Source organism: Lepisosteus oculatus, chromosome 12 (assembly GCF_040954835.1).
Source record: "Lepisosteus oculatus isolate fLepOcu1 chromosome 12, fLepOcu1.hap2, whole genome shotgun sequence".
In the NCBI taxonomy this organism is placed as follows: Eukaryota; Metazoa; Chordata; class Actinopteri; order Semionotiformes; family Lepisosteidae; genus Lepisosteus; species Lepisosteus oculatus.
In genome coordinates, this window is record NC_090707.1 from 27,021,233 (window position 1) to 27,045,702 (window position 24,470).

At 35.7% G+C, this 24,470-nt stretch overlaps 1 protein-coding gene across 1 annotated transcript in view; it reads left to right on the forward strand.

The window, feature by feature from the left end:
- atic (5-aminoimidazole-4-carboxamide ribonucleotide formyltransferase/IMP cyclohydrolase) overlaps positions 1-24,470 on the forward strand; it is a 94,511-nt gene that overhangs the window by 49,287 nt on the left and 20,754 nt on the right. Inside the window, exons 8-11 of the mRNA XM_006636665.3 lie at positions 9,482-9,607; positions 15,092-15,199; positions 15,882-15,967; positions 16,342-16,431. Coding sequence (XP_006636728.1) covers positions 9,482-9,607; positions 15,092-15,199; positions 15,882-15,967; positions 16,342-16,431 — 410 coding nt within the window. The remainder of the gene's footprint in view (positions 1-9,481; positions 9,608-15,091; positions 15,200-15,881; positions 15,968-16,341; positions 16,432-24,470) is intronic.

Genomic DNA, 24,470 nt, shown 5'->3' on the forward strand with positions numbered 1-24,470 from the left:
GTGTATTTTAAAAGTTTAAGAAGTAAAAACCTTACAGCGTACACAGATTTCTAAACTGATCAGGATCGTTATCTTTGTCTTATGCATAATAATGTTCACCGCTCTGTCCAGCAAATTAATAATAAACTTTATTTTATATCGCGTTTTAAACGAATAAGTAATTAGATTGCTCATAAACCTAATCACTTGCTTTTTCTTTTTATTTAGGCTCAGATTTCAACTATTGATCGTATTATTAATAACCATAATAACAACCAACCAACAAAAACAACCATATAAACATAATACCAACCAAAAACATAGATAACAACCACAATACAAAATCAAATAATCAAACCATTTTACTCTCGCAAAGTCCTCCAATTATCATAATCCCGCCCCTTATGCAAAACCAAACCTTCCTCCCATCCCAGTTTATCCTGTTTATCATAAACAAAATCCACCTCAATTTTCAACATAAAGCATTACACAAAATCAATACCTCAACACTCCATACTCAACAACGATAATTCACAAACAGCCAGAACATGTAACTACACATTCCCAAACAGACCTAATTTCCATAGCCCCGCCCCTTATGCAAAACCAACATCCCTCCCCTGTTCTCTCTCTCCCCTGGCGGGGGATAAATAAATAAACATAAACGTTATATTAAATTTATTATATTTATTATATTTATAATAAAATAAATTTATTATTTATTAATACGGGATAAATAAATAAACAACGGGTTTAGAAATGAGTTATTTCAAGATGAAAAAGAAAACTTACACGAAACATGGTTTCATTACGACCAGAATCTGTCTTGAGATATTTTTAACTTGATTTACAGTATTTGAGAGGTATGTCTTAACACCGATACTACAGTGCTTAAGTACTGCTCACGTATATGTTTCTAGGTTTATATTATGCATTTCATACGGTCAAATTACTTTTGAGCAACTAATAAGAAGCGCGAAACGGTATGCGTTTTACTTTCGTTTTGTGCTGGGACCCGTGGATTGATTAGAGATATCAAGTACATACAAGTCATTTTTTAAATATTGGTAATATTATTTTCTAGATTTCACGTTGTAAATATATGATTTGGGCAAACAGAGCCGCAAAGAAATACATTATTGGTTGTTGTTTTTTTTTTGCAGTTTTATCTAGAACAAGCGATGCTTAAACCTTTGTCTGATTCTTGTGAAACTACCCACACGACAGTTACAGTACGTAGGAGTTGACTTCAGTGATGTCACTGATGGGATGTTTCTAAAAATCCATCCTCTGTAAAACGTCTTCTCTAGTTGTCCTGCATATGTATTCGCTAATGAAGCTGTGTGTTCTGAGCCTGGATCTCTACATTTCTGTATGAACCAGCTTAGAGGGCTAAAGACAGCTTGTGTTTAAATTGAGTGTAAGGCAATTTATGCTTCTAAAGTCATGGTCAGCATTTATTTTTGTACTGTGCTGTAAAGTTGTTCTGTGCCAAGTCACATTATTTTATAGCGTTATCAAATCCGGTGGCGCTGTGTGTTAGTTTCCTGACTCCCATGTCACATGGTCTGTGATTAAAACCGGTTTAATTCGTCACAGCCAGCACTCTTCAGGTGTGAGGGTCTTCTGCTCAGAATGAAACGCTAAAATGTTTGTGTATATTCTAATGGTAGTGGGGGCAGGGTGTGTGGGAACAGGTTTGGTTGAAATTGCATTGGAGATCTATGTTCTTCACACCTGAAACATTTTCTCTGAAAGCATTTTCTTCGCAGTTTAACCAATCTTGTTACAGCATGTTACAGTTTACTATTATTAACCATATTAATTTTAAGTGCTTAATGTAAAATCTTGTAAAAATATATTTTCATTGTTCAAATATACATTAAGTCTGACTATCATATAATAAGTTAAATACAAAACTAAAGAAAAAATATTTTGCTAACAATGTTAACTGTTTATGAATAATAAAATGTATTAACTAAGGAGTAGGATGGCACAGTTGTTAGTATGTTTTTTGTTTTGTTTCTTTTTCATAAATACAACAGTAGTACCTGATGTCTCAGTGGCTTTCAAAATTAAATTATGCATGCAAACCTGTGAACTAGAAAGATAACTAAGATATCCATCCATTTATAATGGTGGCAAAGTGGTTAGCATTGCTATCTTGCAGCACTGGGGTCCTAGGTTCAATTCCTGCCATCCTGTGTGTTTGGGGTTTACATGTTCTCTGGGTTACATGGTTTTTCTCCATATGTGTGATATGACTCCCTCTCGCACTCTCGCACTCCAAAACATACTGGTAAGTTAATTGGTTTATGGGAAAACTGGCCCTAGTCCAGGGTGTGTTCTGCCTTGTGTCCGTTGCTTACTGGGATAGGCTCCAAATCCTCTGTACTGGATAAAGAGATTAGAAATGGAATAAAGGCACTGGGCGGATGGAACTATACACGGTGTTGGAAACCCACTATGAAATGGCAGCATCTCACTGAGAATAAAATATTTTATAGTGCTGGCTTAAGGAAACAGCCTTTCCACCTCTCTTGCACATCAGTATCCATACCTAGTTATTTAAACAAATTGCCTCTAATTATAAACATCTTAATATGCTGGCTCTGTGGATCCGCATCAGCTATGTTTGCCCATTCCTTCAATTCATGTGCATCCAACACACAGTTCAATGCTAGCAACTACACAAAATCTAAAATATGAGCTCTACTTGCCACTTACAATACCAACAGTACCAGCTAACTTTAGTAGTGACATTTTCATGGATCTTTTTAACAATAAAATTTACAACATCAGACTTCAGACACAATTAAACAGGCCTCAAAAAAGTCTGGTACAAACATTTTCAGCATGGAATAAACCGTTACTTTAATGGTATAAACCTTAAATGGATTCATATTCTCAATAAGATTTGGTGCTCAGTAACATGACTTAGAAAATGACAGAAGACATACGTATCATGCTTATCCTTCTATTTTTCATAATCGTAAACTCCTTAAGGCAGTTACATTTTCTCTGTTCTGACCTGGAGTTACAGAGAAATTTAAATTCTAATAAGAGATTTGTAATGAGGAAAGTCATACCAATCACTCATACAGTACCAGGATTTGCAATTACAATACAAATACTTTCTTTCTGTATGTGTTTATTTTGCAGTTTGAGTCTATGGCATTCCTTTGGGGGTCTATACTCCAAGCCATGACTTTTTTTATGGGAACATGACATTTTTTTAAACATATATTTTTGTGGTAGGAGGGCGCAAAACATCAGTATTTACTGCTATTAATCACTGTATGATTTATAGTTGAAATCTGAGCCTAGATATAAAGTTAGATATAAAGTTAAAATTTCGACAAAGCAATGTAGGAAATACAGAGAAAATAAATCCTTTCTGACATCTAAAATTAGTTTCGATCAAGGTCTCTAAAACGAACAAGAAAAAGAGGATTTTAGGAGGGCAATTACGCTGTGTTTATATACAATAAGTGATTTATGAGCAATCTAATTTCTTGTTCGTTTAAAACAGTGAAATGTCAGCTGCAAAAGATCGCACCAGAAACAGCACTCTCTCTGCCTATCATAGACGTTCAGGAAAGGCTGAATGAAGTCATGTCAAGTACAATTATTCGGTGATCAATAATAACAGTTGTATTATATCCATGGAAATATATTCATTATATGCCAGCGAACCTCACCGTGCCAGGCCACCACTGCTTCACAACACACAGCTGCCAGTGCACCTCTACATACCCGACCACCACTGCATCACACAGCCGCCAGCGCACCTCACCGTGCCAGGCCACCACTGCGTCACATAGCTGCAAGCGCACCTCACCGTGCCAGGCCACCACTGCATCATACAGCTGCCAGGGCACCTCACCGTGTCAGGCCACCACTGCGTAACACCACATAGCTGCCACAGCCTCACCATGCCAGGCCATCACTGAGTCAGAGATTAAATAAAACCTCACTCGCACCAAACAAATTTATATTTCTAAATATGACAACATGATCGAATTATTGTTATTAAAATGACTTAAAATAGTCACCTAGGCGTTACAATATAAACATTTATATTGATTTAAATAACGTTTTGATTTAAATCGCAAATGCGGGTTTAAATATGTGTTTTTTGAGTCACAATCAGACAAATGCAACATAAATTGATATCTTTGTCTTCTAAGTATCTTAATAAACTTTCAGCATAGCTTTCTCCCCGTTTAGATTTATTTTGGGATCAAACGTGGAAAGATTAGATTGTAATCGTTTTTATTTTTTAAATACATTTTAGAAAAGTGTAATCTATACTAAAAAGCTGCACACCACCTGCTATAAAGATACATATTGTAATACTTTCGGGTTCGGATAGGACAGACACAAGAACTCAGGCTTGCGGAGTTAAAGCAAGTTAAAGCCTTGATTTTATATATCACCTTTAAAAGTGGCATCTCAAAGCAAAGTAAATACCCAACACTGATTGTACCCATCTGTCATGCTAATAAAGCAGCTTGAATTGAATTGAGAGGGGGGGGGTATATTTGCTTTGTGTATAAAGTACATTGTGAATGTTTTTACAGCCTTCACTTTGTCGTTTTTATGCCATTTTTTGACCACGCACGAATATTCCTATGTCCGTATCTTCGCAAGGGAATCAGTGCGAATTTTAATGCTAATTAAATGACCGCGGGCACTTTCCACCCCCTCTACATTCTCAGAGTAGAACAGACTAACCTTCTAATGAAAGACGGTCCACCCCCCACGGACAGGAAAAGTGCCCACAGGCACTTAAACTTAATATGGTCAGTAACAGTAAACAGTAACATGGTCAGAAGGAGCACGTACAAACGTTTCCGAAATAACCGCATGTAAGACTCTGATGCTTAAAATGTTTAGGGAGAAAGTGGAATACTGGTGTGTATTTTTTCTTTAAACTACCAATACCAGCCATATACAGTCTGTAACGTAGGGATTTCTATATGTCTTTATTTAGTGGTTACATTAGTGACAAAGGCTAAACTTTTAGCTTCAGTAACGTGTACATATCTCCCCCTTTTTATAAAACGACTTGGTTGAAAACTGTTCCAGAGCCACTGTTGTTTCATCAGTGAAAAGTACATCATGAAATGCCTCTCCCTGTTCAATCCACTGGAAAAAAGAAAAGGAGCATAAAGCTTCTGATGGTCATAAATGATATTCATTTAGGAGCAGCATCAGAGGTATGTTTTTAACTGCACTGCATTGGAGAGAATACCATAGTGTGTTTTTTTTTTTTACTCCCTGGCGGAAACTGGCTTCCAGAAGAATCAGTATGGCTCAGATTAAATAAAACTTCACTCGCACCAAACAAATGTATATTTCTAAATATCACAACATGATCAAATTTAAGTCAATTTAATAACAATGAATAGTCACCTATGCGTTACAATATAAACATTTATATTGATTAAAATCGCGTTTAAATCACCTTTATTTAAAACCCATAAATAAAGACGATACACAATGCAACGTAAATCGCTAACTTTGTCTTCTGTGTAATAATGTTCACCTCTCTGTCCACCAAATTTACAATAGTAATAATAATGAACTTTATTGTATATGGCGCCTTTAAAGGTGGCTCCTCAAAGCGCTTTACAGGTTAAAAACAATACTGTTAGGCTGGGAAAACAATTTTTTTTTTAAGAAATTCAAATTGAGATATAATGATATGTTCCGGCTTAGACATTAACGAAGAGCATAACGCGTGTACTGTATACACTGCAAGTACAACCCAACTCTCTGCAGGAGTGCTGGCTGTGACGAATTGAACCGGTTTCACGGGTATTTTCAAAGTAGGAGGCGAGATTTCCAGCGAAAGACACCTCCCCTCCCTCAAAAACCCAGTAAGTACAGTACTTACTAGTTAAAGGCTAGGCTCCCGACTACGGCGAAAGGAACCCTTCTTTCATTAGAAGACAATGAACATATTTTAGCCCTGAATGAATTTATAGTAAACATGGTTTACATAAAAGACATTTTTCCAAGAAAGTTTAACCTTTGTTACTAATGAAACCACTAAATAAAGACATAAATATAAAAATCTTAAGATTTTTAAAAGACATGACTTTGCTAAAATTTATTTGAAAATAAAAACAATTACAACTGCCAGGGGAGAGAGAGAACAGGGGAGGGATGTTGGTTTTGCATAAGGGGCGGGGCTATGGAAATTAGGTATGTTTGGGAATGTGTAGTTACATGTTCTGGCTGTTTGTGAATTATCGTTGTTGAGTATGGAGTGTTGAGGTATTGATTTTGTGTAATGCTTTATGTTGAAAATTGAGGTGGATTTTGTTTATGATAAACAGGATAAACTGGGATGGGAGAAAGGTTTGGTTTTGCATAAGGGGCGGGATTATGATAATTGGAGGACTTTGCGAGAGTAAAATGGTTTGATTATTTGATTTTGTATTGTGGTTGTTATCTATGTTTTTGGTTGGTATTATGTTTATATGGCTGTTTTTGTTGGTTGGTTGTTATTATGGTTATTAATAATACGATCTATAGTTGAAATCTGAGCCTAAATAAAAAGAAAAAGCAAGTGATTAGGTTTATGAGCAATCTAATTACTTATTCGTTTAAAACGCTATATAAAATAAAGTTTATTATTAATTTGCTGGACAGAGCGGTGAACATTATTATGCATATGACAAAGATAAAGATCCTGATCAGTTTAGAAATCTGTGTACGCTGTAAGGTTTTTACTTCTTAAACTTTTAAAATACACGTTTTGAATAGAAAGAAATCCTCTTCCTGGTACAGTATGTATAGCAAACCAGCACGTCTTTTTTCTCCAATCAGAGGGGTGTCAGATGGTGTCAGCCAATCACCATTCTGAAGCCCTACCATAATATCTGGTATGGGGAGACCCCAGAATTCTGTCCCATAGTTTAGACAGATGATAGATACTTTTATTGATCCTGTGAGGGAAATAAAGTAAATCATTTTCATTTTAGGAAATTATTAAACGCTCGGTTAAAAGCAAAGGAGATTGTCTGTTATAGTGGACATAAAAACAAGAGTTCGCTAGCATTATATCCTGGAAGACACAGACCGGCGCCAGACCGGTAAAATGCCTGATGAACTAGGGATTGGACAGTTTCCAAGTGCTTGTACAATCGATGGAAATGTTCAAATAAATGTGCAAAAGAAAATAATCATTTGTTTCTTTATCATATTGGGTAGCTAATGTCCTCTCTTTGATAGTTAGTGGCTGTGTTTCTGCGTTGGGTAGCAACGGGTGACTGTTCTCAGGCGGAAGATGTAAACAGCTTAATGTTCGTGTTAAATAATTTTTTTAAATTAAAATTCATTCTATACAGCAATTGCATATTTGGGTACCGTTTCACAAAACTTTCATGCTTAAAATGTTTAGGGAGAAATGGAAGACTGGTGTGTATTTTTTCTTTAAAATACCAAGACCAGCCATACACAGTACAGTTTACATACATACAGTAATGTTTATGTTCCTAAATTAATATCGTTTATGACCTTCAGATGCGTTATGCTCCTCTTCTTTTTATGCTCAGCTACTAAAATTTCCCTTTAGTGGTAAAATCCATATAAATATTCAAAACTAAGCGGATTAATATGTGCACAGTAAAGACTTTAAATGATTAAATCTTTGCACTACCAACCAATGCACCACGAGTGCCCCTGTCGGTCATTTTGGCCAGCCAATCACTTACCACGGTGCCCTCCGGTGGCTTGTGGGTAGGTTACTGTACCGCGGGTTTTTATCGTGCATTTTGAATGGCTGCATCTGTAGGTGGCTAGGAAGTGTCTCTTAGCTTTTAGATAGTTTGTGACACATGGCAGAGTAAACACTTCCAGCTTGAAAGCAGAGGTGATGTTTGCTGAGATGTGGGGGATTACCAGATCAAAAACAATTGTAAAGTTTGCCTTGGTATACCTAGGTAATTAAGTCAAGAGTTAATGACTGTCAATAATCAGTATAGAAACATCATATAAGATCACAGTAAGACCACAGAGAAACAACAGGAAAAGAACGAGAAGGACAGAAGGAGAGAGGAAAGAAAGGTAAGACCACAAGAGAGGAGTTGGAACTTGGGGCTTTCACCTCGTGCAAGCTTCTGCTTCATGATCTTCCAAACGAAACCTGACAGGAGCAGGCATCTGAACCTTGCTAGGGAGAGCTTGCTATTCTGTTTTTAGGTAACTTGGGTTTCCAGGGTAAAAAAAGATACCTTGGTTAGTGACATCTTTCTGCTTAGGGTGCATTTTTAGAATAGGGAGATGGGATCCCATTTATTTTGTGGCATTGGGGATGCAGAGAGAAAGATTTAACTGCAGGTTGTATTGCATTTATTTAGAAAAGCATCTTATTTCTAATTTGGCCTTTCTGTAGGCGTTAAGAGTTTAATTCTTACTAGAAGTCTGGGGTTTTTTGTTAGGCCTCTGAAATGTCTAGTTTGTAAAAACTGTATACCTAGAGTGACTTGTGTTGTCTATAGCATAGGGTTTGTCTAGTCTTTGTTAATAAACACTTTTTTAACCAAGTGTGCCTGGATTATTGCTCTTTTCACAAAACAAAGAATCACATGCCTCTAATTATACCAACTGCTCGATAAATGTCATATTTAATCAATTTTAGTGAGCTTACCATTTTGTAGAGAATTAAGTAACTGATGCAGTGATGTGCTGTTTAATGTTTAGCAATTAAGCAAAGAATAGTGTCTTGATTATAAATTCAGTTTCATTGTGCAAGGAAAGGAATGTTACCTTTATTTTTGCCACCAGAGTATACTTGGCTTTCCAACTTATACTCAATGAATGTTGCTCACATTTCAAATTTCTTAATTAAATTCCAGATCCTTTACCATTACTTGTAGCAACCAAGCTCTTACATTATTCTGTTGTAATGTAAATAGCCATTTCATTTAAGACCAAAAAAGAGATACTTGTGAATATTCACTTGGATATTCCCTGGTATCTTGATTTCCAACAGTGCTTTTCTCTCATTGTGGTTTGTATTGATATTGGTATATTTTGGTGATTGTAAGGTACATTAGTCTGTTTTCTTAAACCAGAACCCTCTTAAAGAATCCAGTCCTTTTGAAGTGACTTTCTTGCCTTGCTAAATTTACTATCCCCTCCGTTCTGTCTCGGGTCCAGGGGATTTCCTTTCCCAGGCATGAGAGAAACCATGCTTACTTAACATTCCTACATGACAAACTCTTATTACTTGATTATTCACATTCCTTATCATACCAAGGAGTCATATGGAGGACTGATTCATATATATTAACTTAGACATTTTTCTTAAGGATTTCTCCTTAGTGGGAAAGTAATAGAAACTATTTCCCAAAGGTTTCCCATTAAGACTTGTAGGTATGTGGGGAAATACTGATTTCCTAATGATTGTATCTAGGTCTGTAAATCTTAGTTTATGTTATGTTGTAGCATTTAATATTTTTCTCACTTGTGTATTCTTTGTTTGCAGTTCTGAATGGGTCTCCTGGTTTTATCAATCTCTGTGATGCCCTGAATGCCTGGCAACTGGTGAGAGAACTGAAGGAAGCCCTGGGACTCCCTGCAGCTACATCTTTCAAGCATGTCAGCCCAGCAGGTAATATCCCGTCCTGGGATTATGTGTTTGGTCCTTAGGTCCAACCATTGAGGACCAGTGCTTCATATGATTATTTTCTTCTAGCATTAGATAAACATATTGTATTGCTATTAATAAACAAGCTAGCTGAAATGTTTGAAGTCTAAAGCAGTTAATGAGAGAGACCTATAAACTTTTCTAATTTGAGAAGAAAGGGAGGTACAATGTGGGGAATGGTAAGTGATAAATTTGTGTGTACAATATTGAAACCTTCCTTCATATCCAAAATGTAGACTCACATGAAAATCCTAAAAACTGGTCAGACTAGTTTCTCTGACTCCCCTTACATTCTTTTTATGCCTGTTCCAGCATCAACAACAATTAAAAAATTTTCCACTTACTCACAAAGTACAAAATTACCTTGCCCATCACCTCTTGCCCTAATAAATCCTTACGATTAAGAACTCCTGTACTCACCCATGTCTGCTATTTATTTGAGTTAAATTGTTTGAATTTTATATCCAATAAGTATGAAAGTGGAACACTGCAGAGTGTTTTTGATTTTATAAAATCTTTGGAATTATCTGTCTATGGTGTCAGCGAGTACTGAGATATTCCTACTACCACTACTACCTACTAGAATTCCTGCTTCTGCTCCATGACAAGGCATTCAGTATTGTCAACATTTATTTTTAATAAAGGGAAAATGGAGGAATAAGTTCAAGAAGCCAGGTGCTAGAGGTGGTGTTAATTTGGTAATTTCTGTCAAATGTCTGGTCTCTTAACAAGATAGATAAAATAGTGGCAAGAGTCAAGTTTCAGGAAGACGTCAGGCAAAGTAGTCATATTTGCTTCCCTAATACATGGCTCCATCAGATCAACAGTAATATGTACTGTTATTAGAGCAGATCAAGACAAACAGCATCACAGAAGCCCATCGGCGGGGGTCTTTGTATCTATGTCCATAACACCTAGGCTATCCATTTAAATGTATTGGGAGTAGTTATGTACTAAGGACTATTAGATTATTTCTGTCCTGTTTGGGCCATTTCATTTACCTCCTGGGTTTGAACAGATAACTATTATATTAGTTTATGTTGCTGAACCAAACAAGGAGGCTGAGGAAAGGATTGCTACCAGTTTTAATTATGTGCTTTCACGATCAGCTGACCAGCCTGTTTTTGTGGTTAGGGACTTTTGGCGTATCTTCCTACCTTGCAGCAATATTACCTGCCCTACTCATATGAGTACTACATATTTTAGTTCAGTGTTATGGAAATCTTGAAGATGCATACAAGGCAGTGTGCATACCACTGAAATCATACCATGTTGTTCCTTTCCCTCCTTGCATTTAGGTAGTGCATGGAACATGAGAAGCCTATACTATAATATCCACAGATTTATAGATTAATAGAGAGTAAGGAGGATCTTATTTACTATTTTGAAACTTTAAACTGTCAGGTGTTTTTTGACACGTGGAAGGATTTGCATGAGTTGACACTGTATAACAGCATACAGTTCTGTGAAAGCACTGTCATTACTTCTACAACTTTCAAACTATTTGCCTATAAAAACCTTGGTTGTGTAAGGATTTAAATATGTTTAAATGGGTGAAAAGTCTCTTTTTAAGTTGGGAAACTGCTGTTGTTTGGGAGAAAGATTAAGTAAAAAATAAGGAAGGCTAAGAGGGATTTTAAAGACAGGATTGACAATAGGTTCTGTGTAGACAATCCTAAGCAAGTGTGGAAGGGGCATAATGTAATTACTGTATGGGCAGAGGTGGGAAAACAGAAGAGGAATTGTGCTTTGCTCATCCTTTGTGAATGATGTTAATTATTTGTGTGGAAGATTCAGCATTGTTAATTTAAGAAATAAATATAATGAGATAATTTAGGAAATTCCAATCAATTAATGTGCCGATATGTGGGGAAAGGTGCTTAAGGTGTATGTTCAATTTAGGGAAAATTCCAACTTGGTTAATCCGGCAATACTTGATTCTTGTATTTTAGCAAATACAGTTTCAACTGTTATACCTGTACCTAAAAGTCTATGGTCAAAGCACTAAGTGACTTTTGATCAGTGATATTCACCTCCCTATTAGCTAAGTGGATGGAGGGGGTTATTTGTCAATATCCTACCCTTTCAATTGTAGATAATCTGTATCCCTTTAATTTGCTTATAGAGATTGTATGGGGACTATAGTTTCAACTTTTACTTGAGTGAATTTAGCAGCTAGTCATCTACAGATCCAGTTCAGGTGGGTAGCTGCTTCAGCATGGGTAGGCTGCAAAGGAACAATAGGTTTATTCCATGCTGAAAGGAGAAGAAAGAAAACACAGCATTTCGGCCTTGGAGCCTTCTTCAGGTGTATCTTTGCTGTATTGTTGTTTAACGATTACCCTGCTATAAATTTTCTCTAGCTTGAAATGTTAGTTTGTTTTTTTACACATCTGTAATTAGGGCTGGGTGATATGACCTCAAATCAATATCGCAATAATTTCCCACATTTACCTCAATAACGATAAATTAACAATAATTTTTCTGAGACCCATTGAAATTATAATATTACATGATATGCTGAAAGATCACATTTTAAATATGCGAAACTATTAAACTTGGTAAATGTCAGGCACCACAGCACCACAGTGTGAGAAAAAATATTTTCTTGAAGACACAATGTATCTCTTGTCATGGGCTTAACGAGTCTTTTGAAACCGCTATACTCTACTGTAGCTATAGGAACCATGTCCTTTGCTATGCAATATGTAATGGCATTAGTTGTCTCATTACATCTGCGTAAATCTTTTGCATATTGAGTGGCGTTAGTAAATGTTTATGTTAGAGACAGCTGTTTGGGGGAATCACTTCAGCCATGAGTGCGTTTGTCAGTTTCTCTCTTTTTTTGAGCCATGCACTCTTCGTATTCCACGACATGGTTGTGTTTCAAGTGATGAAACAAGGTGCTCGTATTACTCTTGGGCGCAGAAATGGTTTTCCGACAGAGTTAACATCTGACTTCTCTTTGTTTAGTATCCGGTTTTGCTCGTCTATTTCTTCCTCGCTGTTCCAAAGTCCCCCATACTGTCTCTACCGCTAGTACTTCTTTTGTCCTTATATCTCGTTTCCTTTTCTGTCTTTTTTTCTTCTTCTAAGTGTCTGCAACCTGTCATCTCTTATCTTAGCCATCCTCTCACAAAACACAGCCCTCTGCTCTTTAACTGATGCTCTAGGTTGAGATAAAACTTCTGCCTTTTTTTCAGAATCTAGTTTTTCAGTCCACTGCCAAGACCTGTTCTCCTTGAACATAATCATACCCTCAACAGCTGTTGCTCTGTCCTTAACTTTAAGTTAATTGCCAAAGATTCCAAAATCCCTCTCACAGCGTACATTCACCTTAGTTGCCGATTCAAGTTTTTTATACATCTCCTCTGAAACCTCATCATACCTGACATATTCTAAATGATCTTCTACCATCCTACAACACACCTTTACAAAACTAGCAAGGATCGGTTCCACAGCCTGTATAGTCATCTCCTCAAATTCAGGGCTCCTCTGTTCTGTGAGCTTCTGCAGAACAGGTCCAGAATGAACCTTTATGTTGGTAAACAAGCGTACCTCACCTCTGACTAACTTACTGCTATCAGCCTGCCATTCTTTCAGTTTGCACACTGCATTCATTTCTAAAACATGCTCTTTTTACCCCAGAGCTTTCTACAAAGGCTCTGTCACTAATTTACAAATAATTCCCAGTGCTCTGCATCCTGCAATAAATTGACCTACAATCAAATCCTCAAACACTGCTTCTATTAATTTGTTTTCATGATGTATATCATGCATGAATTCCAGCAATTCAGCATGCAAAAAATAAACTCTAGCTGCATTGTGGAACATTTCATTAATTCAGTTTCCTTTAAAGGGAACCAGAGGGACATGATCAGATTTGATATCTATCATTCTGGAAAGGGTTACATTTCTAAGGCTCTGGGACTCCACTGAACCACAGTGAGAGCCATATTTTCCAAAGGGAGAACATTCAGTCTGTTTGGATACATTTCTACCAACTTTGCACACCTAGTGGGAGGAATATTTGCCCATTCATCCTCACAGAATTGATCAGGCTCAGTCAAACTGTGTGGTGACCATTGATGGCCCTCTTCAAGTCATTCCAAAGATTTTCAGTGGGATTAAGGTCGGGGCTCTGACTAGGCCACTCGAGTATATTCACCTTCCTGTCCTTCAGGGACTGTACGGTTGCTCCAGGTCATTATCATGCTGAAACGTGAACCATCTTCCAATTTTCAACTTCCTGGCTGAGGGCTGAAGGTTTTCTTCAAGAATTTGCCTGTATTTTGCACCATCCATCTTCCCTTCTATGCCGACAAGTGCCCCAGTCCCAGCTGAAGAAACACCCCCACAGCAGGATGAGGAGACTTTAACAAGGAAATTAATCATAATTATTAAATTGTTTTCATAAGAATAGTCACTTATCCCTTGAACAGTAAAGAGACCATTTAATAAAGTCTATTACAATAATAGTATTCTCTTAATCGTTTTAATTTTCATATTAAACATACAATATAAGGATTTTAAAACAAACAATTATACCTTTAAGAACTCAGTGTTCAAATTCACATTATCACATCTAATTTTATATCAGTGCCAATACTAAGACAGTTTTTCTTGATTTCCTGCAGTTCTTTTTCCATGCATTTTAGAGATTGTAAAGGTACTTCAAGTTAAATGCTAAGATGATAGGAATTGAAAAACCCTTGTCGTAAGTGTCAAAGTTAAGATAGGGGTGTGTGGTGCAAAATTCAAACTTCTGGACAAACTTCTGTCATTCTGGACGAGAACTATGTTGACGACATTAGTCGGGGGAGTTTTAACATCACCATTTGGGGTGTACCTCAGTTTATTGCCGATATCAGTGTGAAAAACACAAGACTACATTAAACAGCACCCCCATGTATATTATTTCATACTTTATTAAGTATTGGCATGTTCCTTTAATCTTCCCTATTGTAGGTACTACTAATGCATTACTACCCTTACCAATTAAAGGTCACACTCAAGTATTCAGTGCCAAAAGAAACAGTTTGTCATTGTCATATTTACTCTACCTACTTATACCTGTAAAGATGTTCAATTAAAATAAGTATGCCCTTGTCCCCCTCAGGTTTTTTTGTATCCTTCCTTTCAATAAACATTTATAATGCATTTTCTAATTGGGTGTTCTTATTCCAAGTGACTGTGTTCTTTAAAAAAACACTATAAAGATATTAGTAGCATTAAACAAGATCCTTGCAGAATTGCAGTATGTTCAGGTAAGTATCTGAGCACATTTCCAAAAGCACTTGAATACTGTCCCATATTTTTCATTTTAGTTTTATACCTCAATATCTTTATTAAGCATTTTAGTGTAATTCTGTTTTTACTTATTGTATCCGACTGTTGTGCATTTTTTACACTTTTGTAGCCACACTAATGTTGCATTTTGTCCACTAGGTGCTGCTATTGGAGTGCCATTGAGTGAGGAGGATGCTAAAGTCTGTATGGCATATGATGTGTACAAGGATCTGACACCCCTGGCTACTGCATATGCAAGAGCTAGAGGTAATTTCATTACAATATCTCATTTAATGAGATTTATAAAGATTTATAATTTATAAACATTAAATGCTTGAACCACTTAATTAGAAAATCTCCTTCCATTCTTATGTCTTTCCTAAAATTATACAAATTTGTTAAATGCAAAGGGGTGTTTTAGTGGCTCCCTTTATTTTAAAGTTTTTACTTAATATAGAATAATGTTATAGACCATACAGCTACAAATTTTCTGTGTTGTTGGAACAATACTTTCTGACAATTTCCTGTAGCTCTTTAAAGTTCTGGCAAAGCAGCATTGCTGGTTGGTCACAAGCTTTGTTGTAAAGTAAATCTCAACAATGGAAAAAACTCAAGACATACAACAGTTGTTCTTGAACATTTGTATGGTTAGCAGAATACAATAATTTGTGAATGTTGGTATGGTAATTACTTTATTGTTAAAAATGTGTTTACTGGATGATCAAAGGAACTGAGAGGCAAATCAGAAAACTAAATATGTACTTATAAAGGTAAAATATGAGAAGCTGACTTTGCATAATAATGTTTGCAACCAATACTGAAGTCAGAGTAATTGATTTGTATAGTTTAAATTTACTTTTAATATGTTACTATGTAGTGCATATTTAGTAAACTTTGTATTTGTATCTTTCCAAAAAATTACCTCAAGAGCGTTCTATTTTATGTCTAGGCTCTGACAGAATGTCTTCCTTTGGAGATTTTATTGCCTTGTCTGACAGCTGTGATGTTCCCACTGCAAAACTCATCTCCAGAGAGGCAAGTTTAAGAGAAAAATCAGTTTCTTTTTGAATTAAATCTAAGGGGTTAGACTAAAAACTGATTTGGTGCTTTCAAATATGTTTCCTGCTTCGGAAGCTTTTTAATTGTGATTCTAGCAGCTCCACATGTAAGGACTTTTAATTAAATTATTTTGCAGTCCATTTAAATGGTAAGATGCTCTTTTGACACACTTTCATTTTAATGGTATGGTAGATCTGATTGCTGGCTTTCAAAAAATTAAACTGTTTTCTATTCATATGAATAAGTGTAAAATTATTAATTTTCTCTTCTAGTTTGAACTTTCCCAAATTCCTAAGCCAAAGGATTTAATTGCAAAATGTCTTATTGTGATTTCTGAATGCCATTTGTAGGTTTCTGATGGGATTATTGCTCCTGATTATGAAGAAGAGGCGTTGAAAATTTTAGCCAAGAAGAAAAATGGCAACTATTGTATTTTGAAGGTGAGACTTGTCTGGTAGCTTTTAGGTGTATTTTTCAAACCGATATTTGAATTAGTTTGTTCATTTAAAGGAATTATGACTCCCAGCTGATCTTTAAAGTGTATTATATTCAGAACACAGTGCATATAATCGTGAAAAGCTGTTAATGAATATGACAAGGAGAACTTTTACATGCAAGAGCCTATATAATTTTTTCTTAGCATTCTTTCATATACATCTCTTCTTAGCTTACCAATGTTTGTTGTGCCATAAAACATATAAAAAGCTTAAGATAAAATAATAAGTGCATAGCAAATGTGGACATCCCTTTTGTAGAAGATAACTAGTGATATCAGCGGTTAGTGATATAAACAAACCTGCACATTTTCAATCAGTTGGTGTAATGATTTTTGCAACGCTGGTAATTTAAAGTGTAGGGGTGTAGGAAGTCACAGCAAAGATTAAAGAATTTTTAAAATTGAATTTATTACAAAAATAGCCTCTTCAGAGACCAAAGACTAAATTATATCTGCTGTGCATCTAGACATTTGCAAGCTGCTCATACACTTAAAATGTTTATCAGAGTTACTATAATTGTCAGTTTTAGAGACTCTTATTGAGCATATATTGAGGACCATCATGTGTTTCAGATTAATATTTAGGTTCGACATATAGATTACTATACGTATCATGACACTCTGACAAAGCTTAGTCTCACCTTCCATTTAGTCTTACATGCTTTTTTCTGCAAACACTCCACAAAACTGGTGTCTTATCTCTCTTGCAAAGACCTTAACTAAATTTAGAATGAGCATATCACAGATCAAACTCTACAGAAGTTAAAGAAAAGGTTTAAGCAAGAACTGAACTTTGACATTAATAATAATTAGCATTGTACACAGTTTGAGTTAAAAGATCAAATCGTTTTTGTAAAAGAAAACTGAAATGGTATTTGCAAAGCACATAATGCAGTTCTGAAGCAGATGTGTGTGTAATGAAATCTGTGAGGTATCAAGTCAGTGGAGTATTTCCAAAATATTTAGAAGCTGCATAAATTGCTTATAGCGACAGGTCAGCTACAGCTAGCCTTCCATACAGATCCAGCCGTTCAAAATGAGCGAGGTACGTCCAGTTAAAACGTGGTGGACGTTGCGCAACATACCCCAACAAATCACGTTTCTTTAAATAGGATAGTAGTATCTTGTGAAACCACCAGATGGAGCTAATAACGCTTAATGTCTTATGTACAGCATTTGAGTTGTTGCCAGAAAACACCCAGCTTTGAATCCCGCTCACTGCTGAGGGACAATCTTATTCCAATTAAGAATTTAAGTTGTATACTGTTTAGACTTTTAATAATTTGAAAGTGTATTACAGCATGTTAAACATTAAAAAGTTGGTATATTTTATAATAATTCACAACCTTCCACCTTCATCATAAATAATTTAATTATGTATTAATTATTTTATGCATCAAAGTCTTTAACTTGGTAACTTACAATGGGTTCTGGTTTTAACGTGCTTGTTCTAACATTATTAAGCTTATATTCTGTACTTCATAAAAAGTTATAACGTTTTATCCTTTTCTAAGAATACATAGTAATAATAAACATTATTTTATATAGCGCCTTTAAAGGTGGCTTCTCAAAGCGCTTTACAGGATGACAACAACAATAAATAAGAAGAATACACAAGATAAAACACAATTACAATATTTAAAGGAGACTGTGGATGGTGGTTCTAAGAAAAGCAGAGGGGTGAAGAATGGAACCAGTTAAGGAAAGGCTTTTCTGAAGAAGAGGGTTTTGAGTCTGGATTTGAAGGAGTTTAGAGAAGGTGACTCTCTGATAAACTTGGGGAGAGAGTTCCAGAGCTTGTGGGCATAACAGGAGAAGGCCTTGTCACCCATACAATGTAGATGGGCTTGGGGGACAGTAAGAAGAGCAGAATTAGAAGAGCGAAGGTTGCGAGGAGGGGAGTAGGGCGATAATAGTTTAGACAGGTACTGAGGTGCCAAGCCATGCACAGCCTTATAGGTGAGAATAAGGATTTTAAAGTCTACATGGAATTTGACCAGAAGCCAGTGCAAGGACTCCAGGATAGGAGTAATGTGAACACTTGTACTAGACCTGGTCAGGATTCTGGCTGCTGAATTTTGGACATACTGCAGTTTGTTCAGAGTAGATTTAGATACCCCTGTGAGTAGAGCATTACAGTAGTCAATTCGAGAGAACACAAATGTGTTGATCAGCTTTTCAGCCACAGTTAATGATAGCATAGGGTGTAGTCTAGCGATATTTCTAAGGTGAAAAAAAGATGTTTTGACAGTATGCTGTACATGTGGGTCGAATGTTAAGCCAGAATCAAATATAACTCCAAGGTTTTTCAATTTTGATTGAAGCTCAAGTACAGAGCCATCTACAGATAGGGTTACAGGACTGGCTTTACGAAGTTGATGGGGGGTCCCAATAAGCAAGACTTCAGTCTTGTCGCAGTTAAGATGAAGGAAGTTTTGAATCATCCAAATTTTTGTGTCAGAGATGCAATTAGATAGAATAGAGATAGCCACATCAATGTCATGTTTGGTATGGATGTTTATTTGAGTATCATCAGCATAGAAATGAAAGCTGAGGCCATGTGATCTTAAAAGCTGACCCAAGTGGGAACATGTAAATGCTGAAGAGCAAGGGGCCCAGTATTGAGCCCTGAGGAACACCAATGGAAGACCAATTTCAGACCTCTACCCATTAAAAGAGACAAAGTGACAGCGATCAGTGAGGTAAGATTTGAACCGTTTGAGAGCAGTGTCAGAGACTCCAAACATAGTCTCAAGATGAGAAAGTAAGATGTTATGGTGTTAACAGTGTTAACAGTGTCAAAAGCAGCACTGAGATCAAGAAGGATGAGTATAGAAAGAGAACCAGAATCAGAAGATATTAGAAGATCGTTAGTGACTTTGACCAGGGCAGTTTCTGTGTTGTGAAGTTGACGGAAGCCAGATTGGAGGGGTTCGAAAAGGTTGTTTGTCATGAGGTGGTTATGTTACTGAAGTGTGACAGCATGTTCTAGAATTTTAGCAAGAAAGGGTAAGTTGGTAATGGGGCGAAAATTGTTAAGATTGTCGAGAGCCATGTTAGGCTTTTTTGGCACGAGGGTAATGGCAGCAGTTTTGAGGACCATTGGTACAATGCCAGTGCTCATGGATTCATGTATAATACTGAGGACAATAGGACAGAGAGAAGAGAAACAGGAATGAAATAAAGTGGTGGGAATGGGATCTAAACTAGATGTGGTGGGTTTCATGCATGTAACTAGTTTACAGAGGGATGCTGAGTCAAGAAGAGAGAAGCTGGAGAGAAGGGAACCAGAGAAGTAAGAACACCACTTGCTGTTATTGTAAAAAGATAAATGTTGTAGTGATTTAACATCATTTGATAGTTATATGAATATGGAATCGTGTAACTAAGCAGCTAAAATATCACAGGTGGACATTTCGGAAACATTTTGACATCTGTTTGTTTTTAAAAAAGCTTTTATTGTCCTTGAAGTGGTAATGGACAAAGCACTGCACCCAGTGGTTCAAAGTGCAATCAGAGTATTACTTTTGGTTTGTTTCTTATAGTGAATGCATAAAAATAGTCCACTGTTGTAGCTTGTTGTTGGCTCTGGCATGAATTTGTGTACCTGGATAAATTAAGTGATGGTTTTCTGATTAAGTATTTCTTCACAAAATTCTTTAAGCTAAACAAAGGAGGGAAGAAGGGTTATTTTTACAATTGGCACTCCAAAATTCTGACTGATTAAATTCCCCACATTTAGCTGACACGGATAAAGAAATCATAAAGTAGTTATACGTATTAGAAGGCACTCTGTTTTAATAAGACACTCCGACTCAAATTTGTGTTGTACAGTGATATAGACGTGTCATCCCTATCAAACAATGTATTTATCTCGCAAATCCTGCTAAAGTAGAAGCATTGCAGAAGGTGATAAACTGTGTGTTATTTACTGGAGCACAGTTGAGTTCAAAGAAGGAAGTCTGTGAAGCCCCCCTGTTTATTGGTACAGATGCAGCCATTCAAAATGCAAGGTACAACCCTGTACCACGTGAAATTACCCACAGTTCACCGCGTTGTACTGCAGTACGTAATTGTCTGGCCAAAATGACCGACAGGGACACTCGTGGTGCATTGGTTGTTAGTGAAATTATTTAATCATTTAATCTCTTTACTGTGCATGTTTTATTCAGCTTAATATTGAATATTTATATGGAATTTTACAACTAAAGGGAAATTTTTGTAGCTGAGCATAAAAAGAGTCATAAACGATATTCATTTAGGAACATAAACATATTATGTAAACTGTATATGGCTGGTATTGGTCGTTTAAATAAAAGATACACACCAGTATTTCACTTTCTTCCTAAACATTTTAAGCATCAAAGTCTTTCATTCAGTTACGTACTGTGGTTATTTTGGAAAAGTTTTTACGTGCTCCTTCTAACTATATTAAGTTTATATACTTCGTAAAAAGTTATAATATTTTAACCTTTAACCTAATATTTTCTTACACTCGTTATTGTAGTAAAAGCACGCATATTTTTTAGAATTTGGTTAATAGGGAATATAATATGGAATCGTGTATCTAAAGATATTAATAATGATATAATTATATTCATATAGTTCAAATTATCACAGTAGTACACTTTCTTTGTAAATGACCACATCAGTTTAACTCATTCAACTGTGATTATTATCTATTGTGTAATGGCATAGGCGTTTGCCTTGCATGCTGAAGGTCGGGGGTTCGAACCCAGCTGACGCCATGAGTTTTCTTTTAACAAATAAACATTTCTTTGAAAAACTAAAATAGCAATTATTATGGACACTATATTAACATTTTTATATTTCTAAATATCACAACATGTTTGAAGCTTAGTCATTTATTAATAACGAATAATTTCAAACTGCTGCTGTACTGGCACTACAGTATAGCTTGTGGGAAATACATTTATTTGTCGTGCATCAAAGTTTAATTCGTTTAGAGAACCCTACATTACAAACTCCAAGCGTTTCATTTTGTCTATTGCTACAATATCGACAGCGGTGTAGTTAAAAGGAACATGTCAAAATGGTAGATCGAGTCTGGGTGTGGAGAGTTTTGACTATTTTCTGCCAGTTTTAGGCGAAAGCAACCTGTCTTTCATTGGAAGGTTTGCCTATTCTACTTGTACATGAGAATATAAGGGGGAAGGAAAAGTGCCCGTGGTAATTTTTTTCACTGACAAAGTTGTGTTGTCTTAACAAAAACTATGCTTAACAGAGCCGCTTGTAAGTGCATGTGACTTTCTGCTATCTAAACCATTTTTTACAGCATTTTAAGTCACACAACGTTTGAGTTAGGCAGGAACACGTCATTGTATCTTATTTCTTTTATTTTTAAATAAATATAAGGCAACCAGCAATCAAATGTCCTGTTTTCTTAACACTCATTTTTCCATACTGTAGTTTGAGTATGTGTAAGCTGTAACTTCTTTTTACTTCTTAATTAAACATTTGAAACACTTCAATTTTGAACGCAACACACATTCCGTACAGAAATAAAATAATGTTTTCTACAGATGTTAAGCAGATTAGCGCGTTGCTGACAAAATAGTGCACCGTCCACCACTGCCCATTGATATAACTTTAATACAAGATCTAGTACAGTTTAAAAAAAATATATTTTGATTTAATTTGAATCAGCTTAGAATCTTTGTGTACACTGTAGTTTTTTTTACTATAAGTAATCAATAATATTAAATTTAGCACTGAATAAATTGTTGCAGTTTTCCCCGCATCTTGTAAAAATATATTTTCATTATTTAAATATACATTAAATCTGACTATCAGAAAATAAGTTCAATACAACATTAAAGAAACAATAGGGTAAAATAATATTCAAAATATTTAGCTAACAATGTTAACTGTTTAGACAAATAAAATGCATTAACTATGGAATAGGATGGCACAGTTGTTAGCATGCTTTTTGCATGTTTTTTTCATAAATACAACAATAGTACCAGATGTCTCTGTGGGTTTCAAAATTAAATTATTCATGCAAACCTGTGAACTAGAAAGATAACTAAGCTATCCATTCATTTCTAATGGTGGCAAACTGGTTAGCATGTCTATCTTGCAGCACGGGGGCCCTAGGTTCAATTCCTGCCGTGCTGTGTGTGTGGAGTTTGCATGTTCTCTCTGGGTTCCGTGGTTTTTCTCCATATGTGTGATATGATTTTCTCTCGCAGTTCAAAACATACTGGTAGGTTAATTGGCAAACTGCTACAGATATTATTACTGATAATAAATATTATTGACACTATATTGAATTTGTTGGTATTTCTAAATATCACAAAACGCATTTTAAAGACCTCGACTTGTGAAAATTTTCACAGCCTCTACATAAAACTATCAGTGAGATGATTCTCTGTAAACCTCAGGTTTGTCATCAAGTGTAATTACACACTAACTGGAACACTGGGGGATCGCTGTGTACACACGTTCACAACACAAGAAATACTGCTCAATATGGCTTTGTGCGATAAGAGCCATAGGAAACAGAACAGTGCAGTCTCCAATTACCCAGACTGTAAGCATGGAAATAAAGCTTTGTTTGATTTCTAAAACCCTTTCTTTATTTCCTGTTTTCATTCAGCAGGAAAATTCCTATTCTTTACTCAACAGCTTTTTAAAAACAGCACCCAATGATGTTCAAATCATGATGTCCATGATTTTTTACACAAAAGACTGACACAGCTATATTCGGCTAGTGTGTTTTGTCTTGTTTAGGGTTCTGTAGCATTCCAGTTTGTTGTGTTTGTACTTGCAAGAATAGCGATTACAATCATTAAAAACTAAAATACATAAAAAATAGTTGCTTTATACCATTTATACTAACTGAGCGATCTTGCTTTTATAAAATTTTATAAATTTTTTTGTGTTTAATGTGTTATATGCTGTAATACAGTTTAAAATGATTAAAAGTCTAAACAGTATCAACTTGAATTCTTCTCTATTAATATAACTATCAAGTGGTATTAAATAAATACAACTTTTTAGTATAGCTTACACTTTTTTAAAATGTATTAAAAAAAACGATTACAACCTAATCTTTCCACGATTGATCCCAAGAGGAAGTACAGTACACTCCTGCTTTGTTTAACGATGGTTTGAAAAATAAATCTAAAGCTATGCTTAAAGTTTATTAAGATACTTAGAAGACAAAGATAACTATTTACGTTGCATTGTCAGATTGTGAATCAATAAAGGCATTTAATTAAACACGCATTTGCGATTTAAATCAAAATGGGGGTAGTGGGGACTCTCTCTTTCTCTATTATTATCAAAACTCGTTCAATTGTGGTTCTTTTTTTGACATGTTCCTTGTAACTAAACTGGTGTCGGTATTGTAGCAATAGGAAAAATGAAATGCTTGAAGTTTGTAATGTAGGGATTTCAATATGTCTTTATCTAGTGGTTTCATTAGTAACAAAGGCTAAACTGGCTTGCCTGCCACACACACACCTCAGGATGGTGACGTCACTGCCTTTCATATTAATCCTTTCATATGGAAACATTTTGACATTGAACTTAATCTTAGGAAGAATACAAAATAGCCTGTTTTTTGCCTAAAAAATCACGCCCGAGAAAGTGAAGTAGCATTAACTAGTAATCATAGGTAGGCATAGGCATAATTCAGGCTTTATGAACTCTAATAATTACTAGCCCTAATTAATTGAATCCCAGGTGTCAGTTCATAAAGCCTGAATTACGTACACCTGTTTAATCTACTGTAAAGCTTTCAGTGCTTTGTGTATATTCTAATCGCAGTGGGGACAGGTTTAGTCTGAAATTGAATTGGGGATCTGTATTCTTCGCACCTGAAACATTTTCTCTGAATGTGTTTTCTTCCCTGTTTAGCTGATCTTGTGCTGCCTACGCATGCTTACACAGCTCCCTAGGTAAATTATCATACTTGACTGAGAAAAGCTTTAAAGAACTTAACATTTTTATTATCAA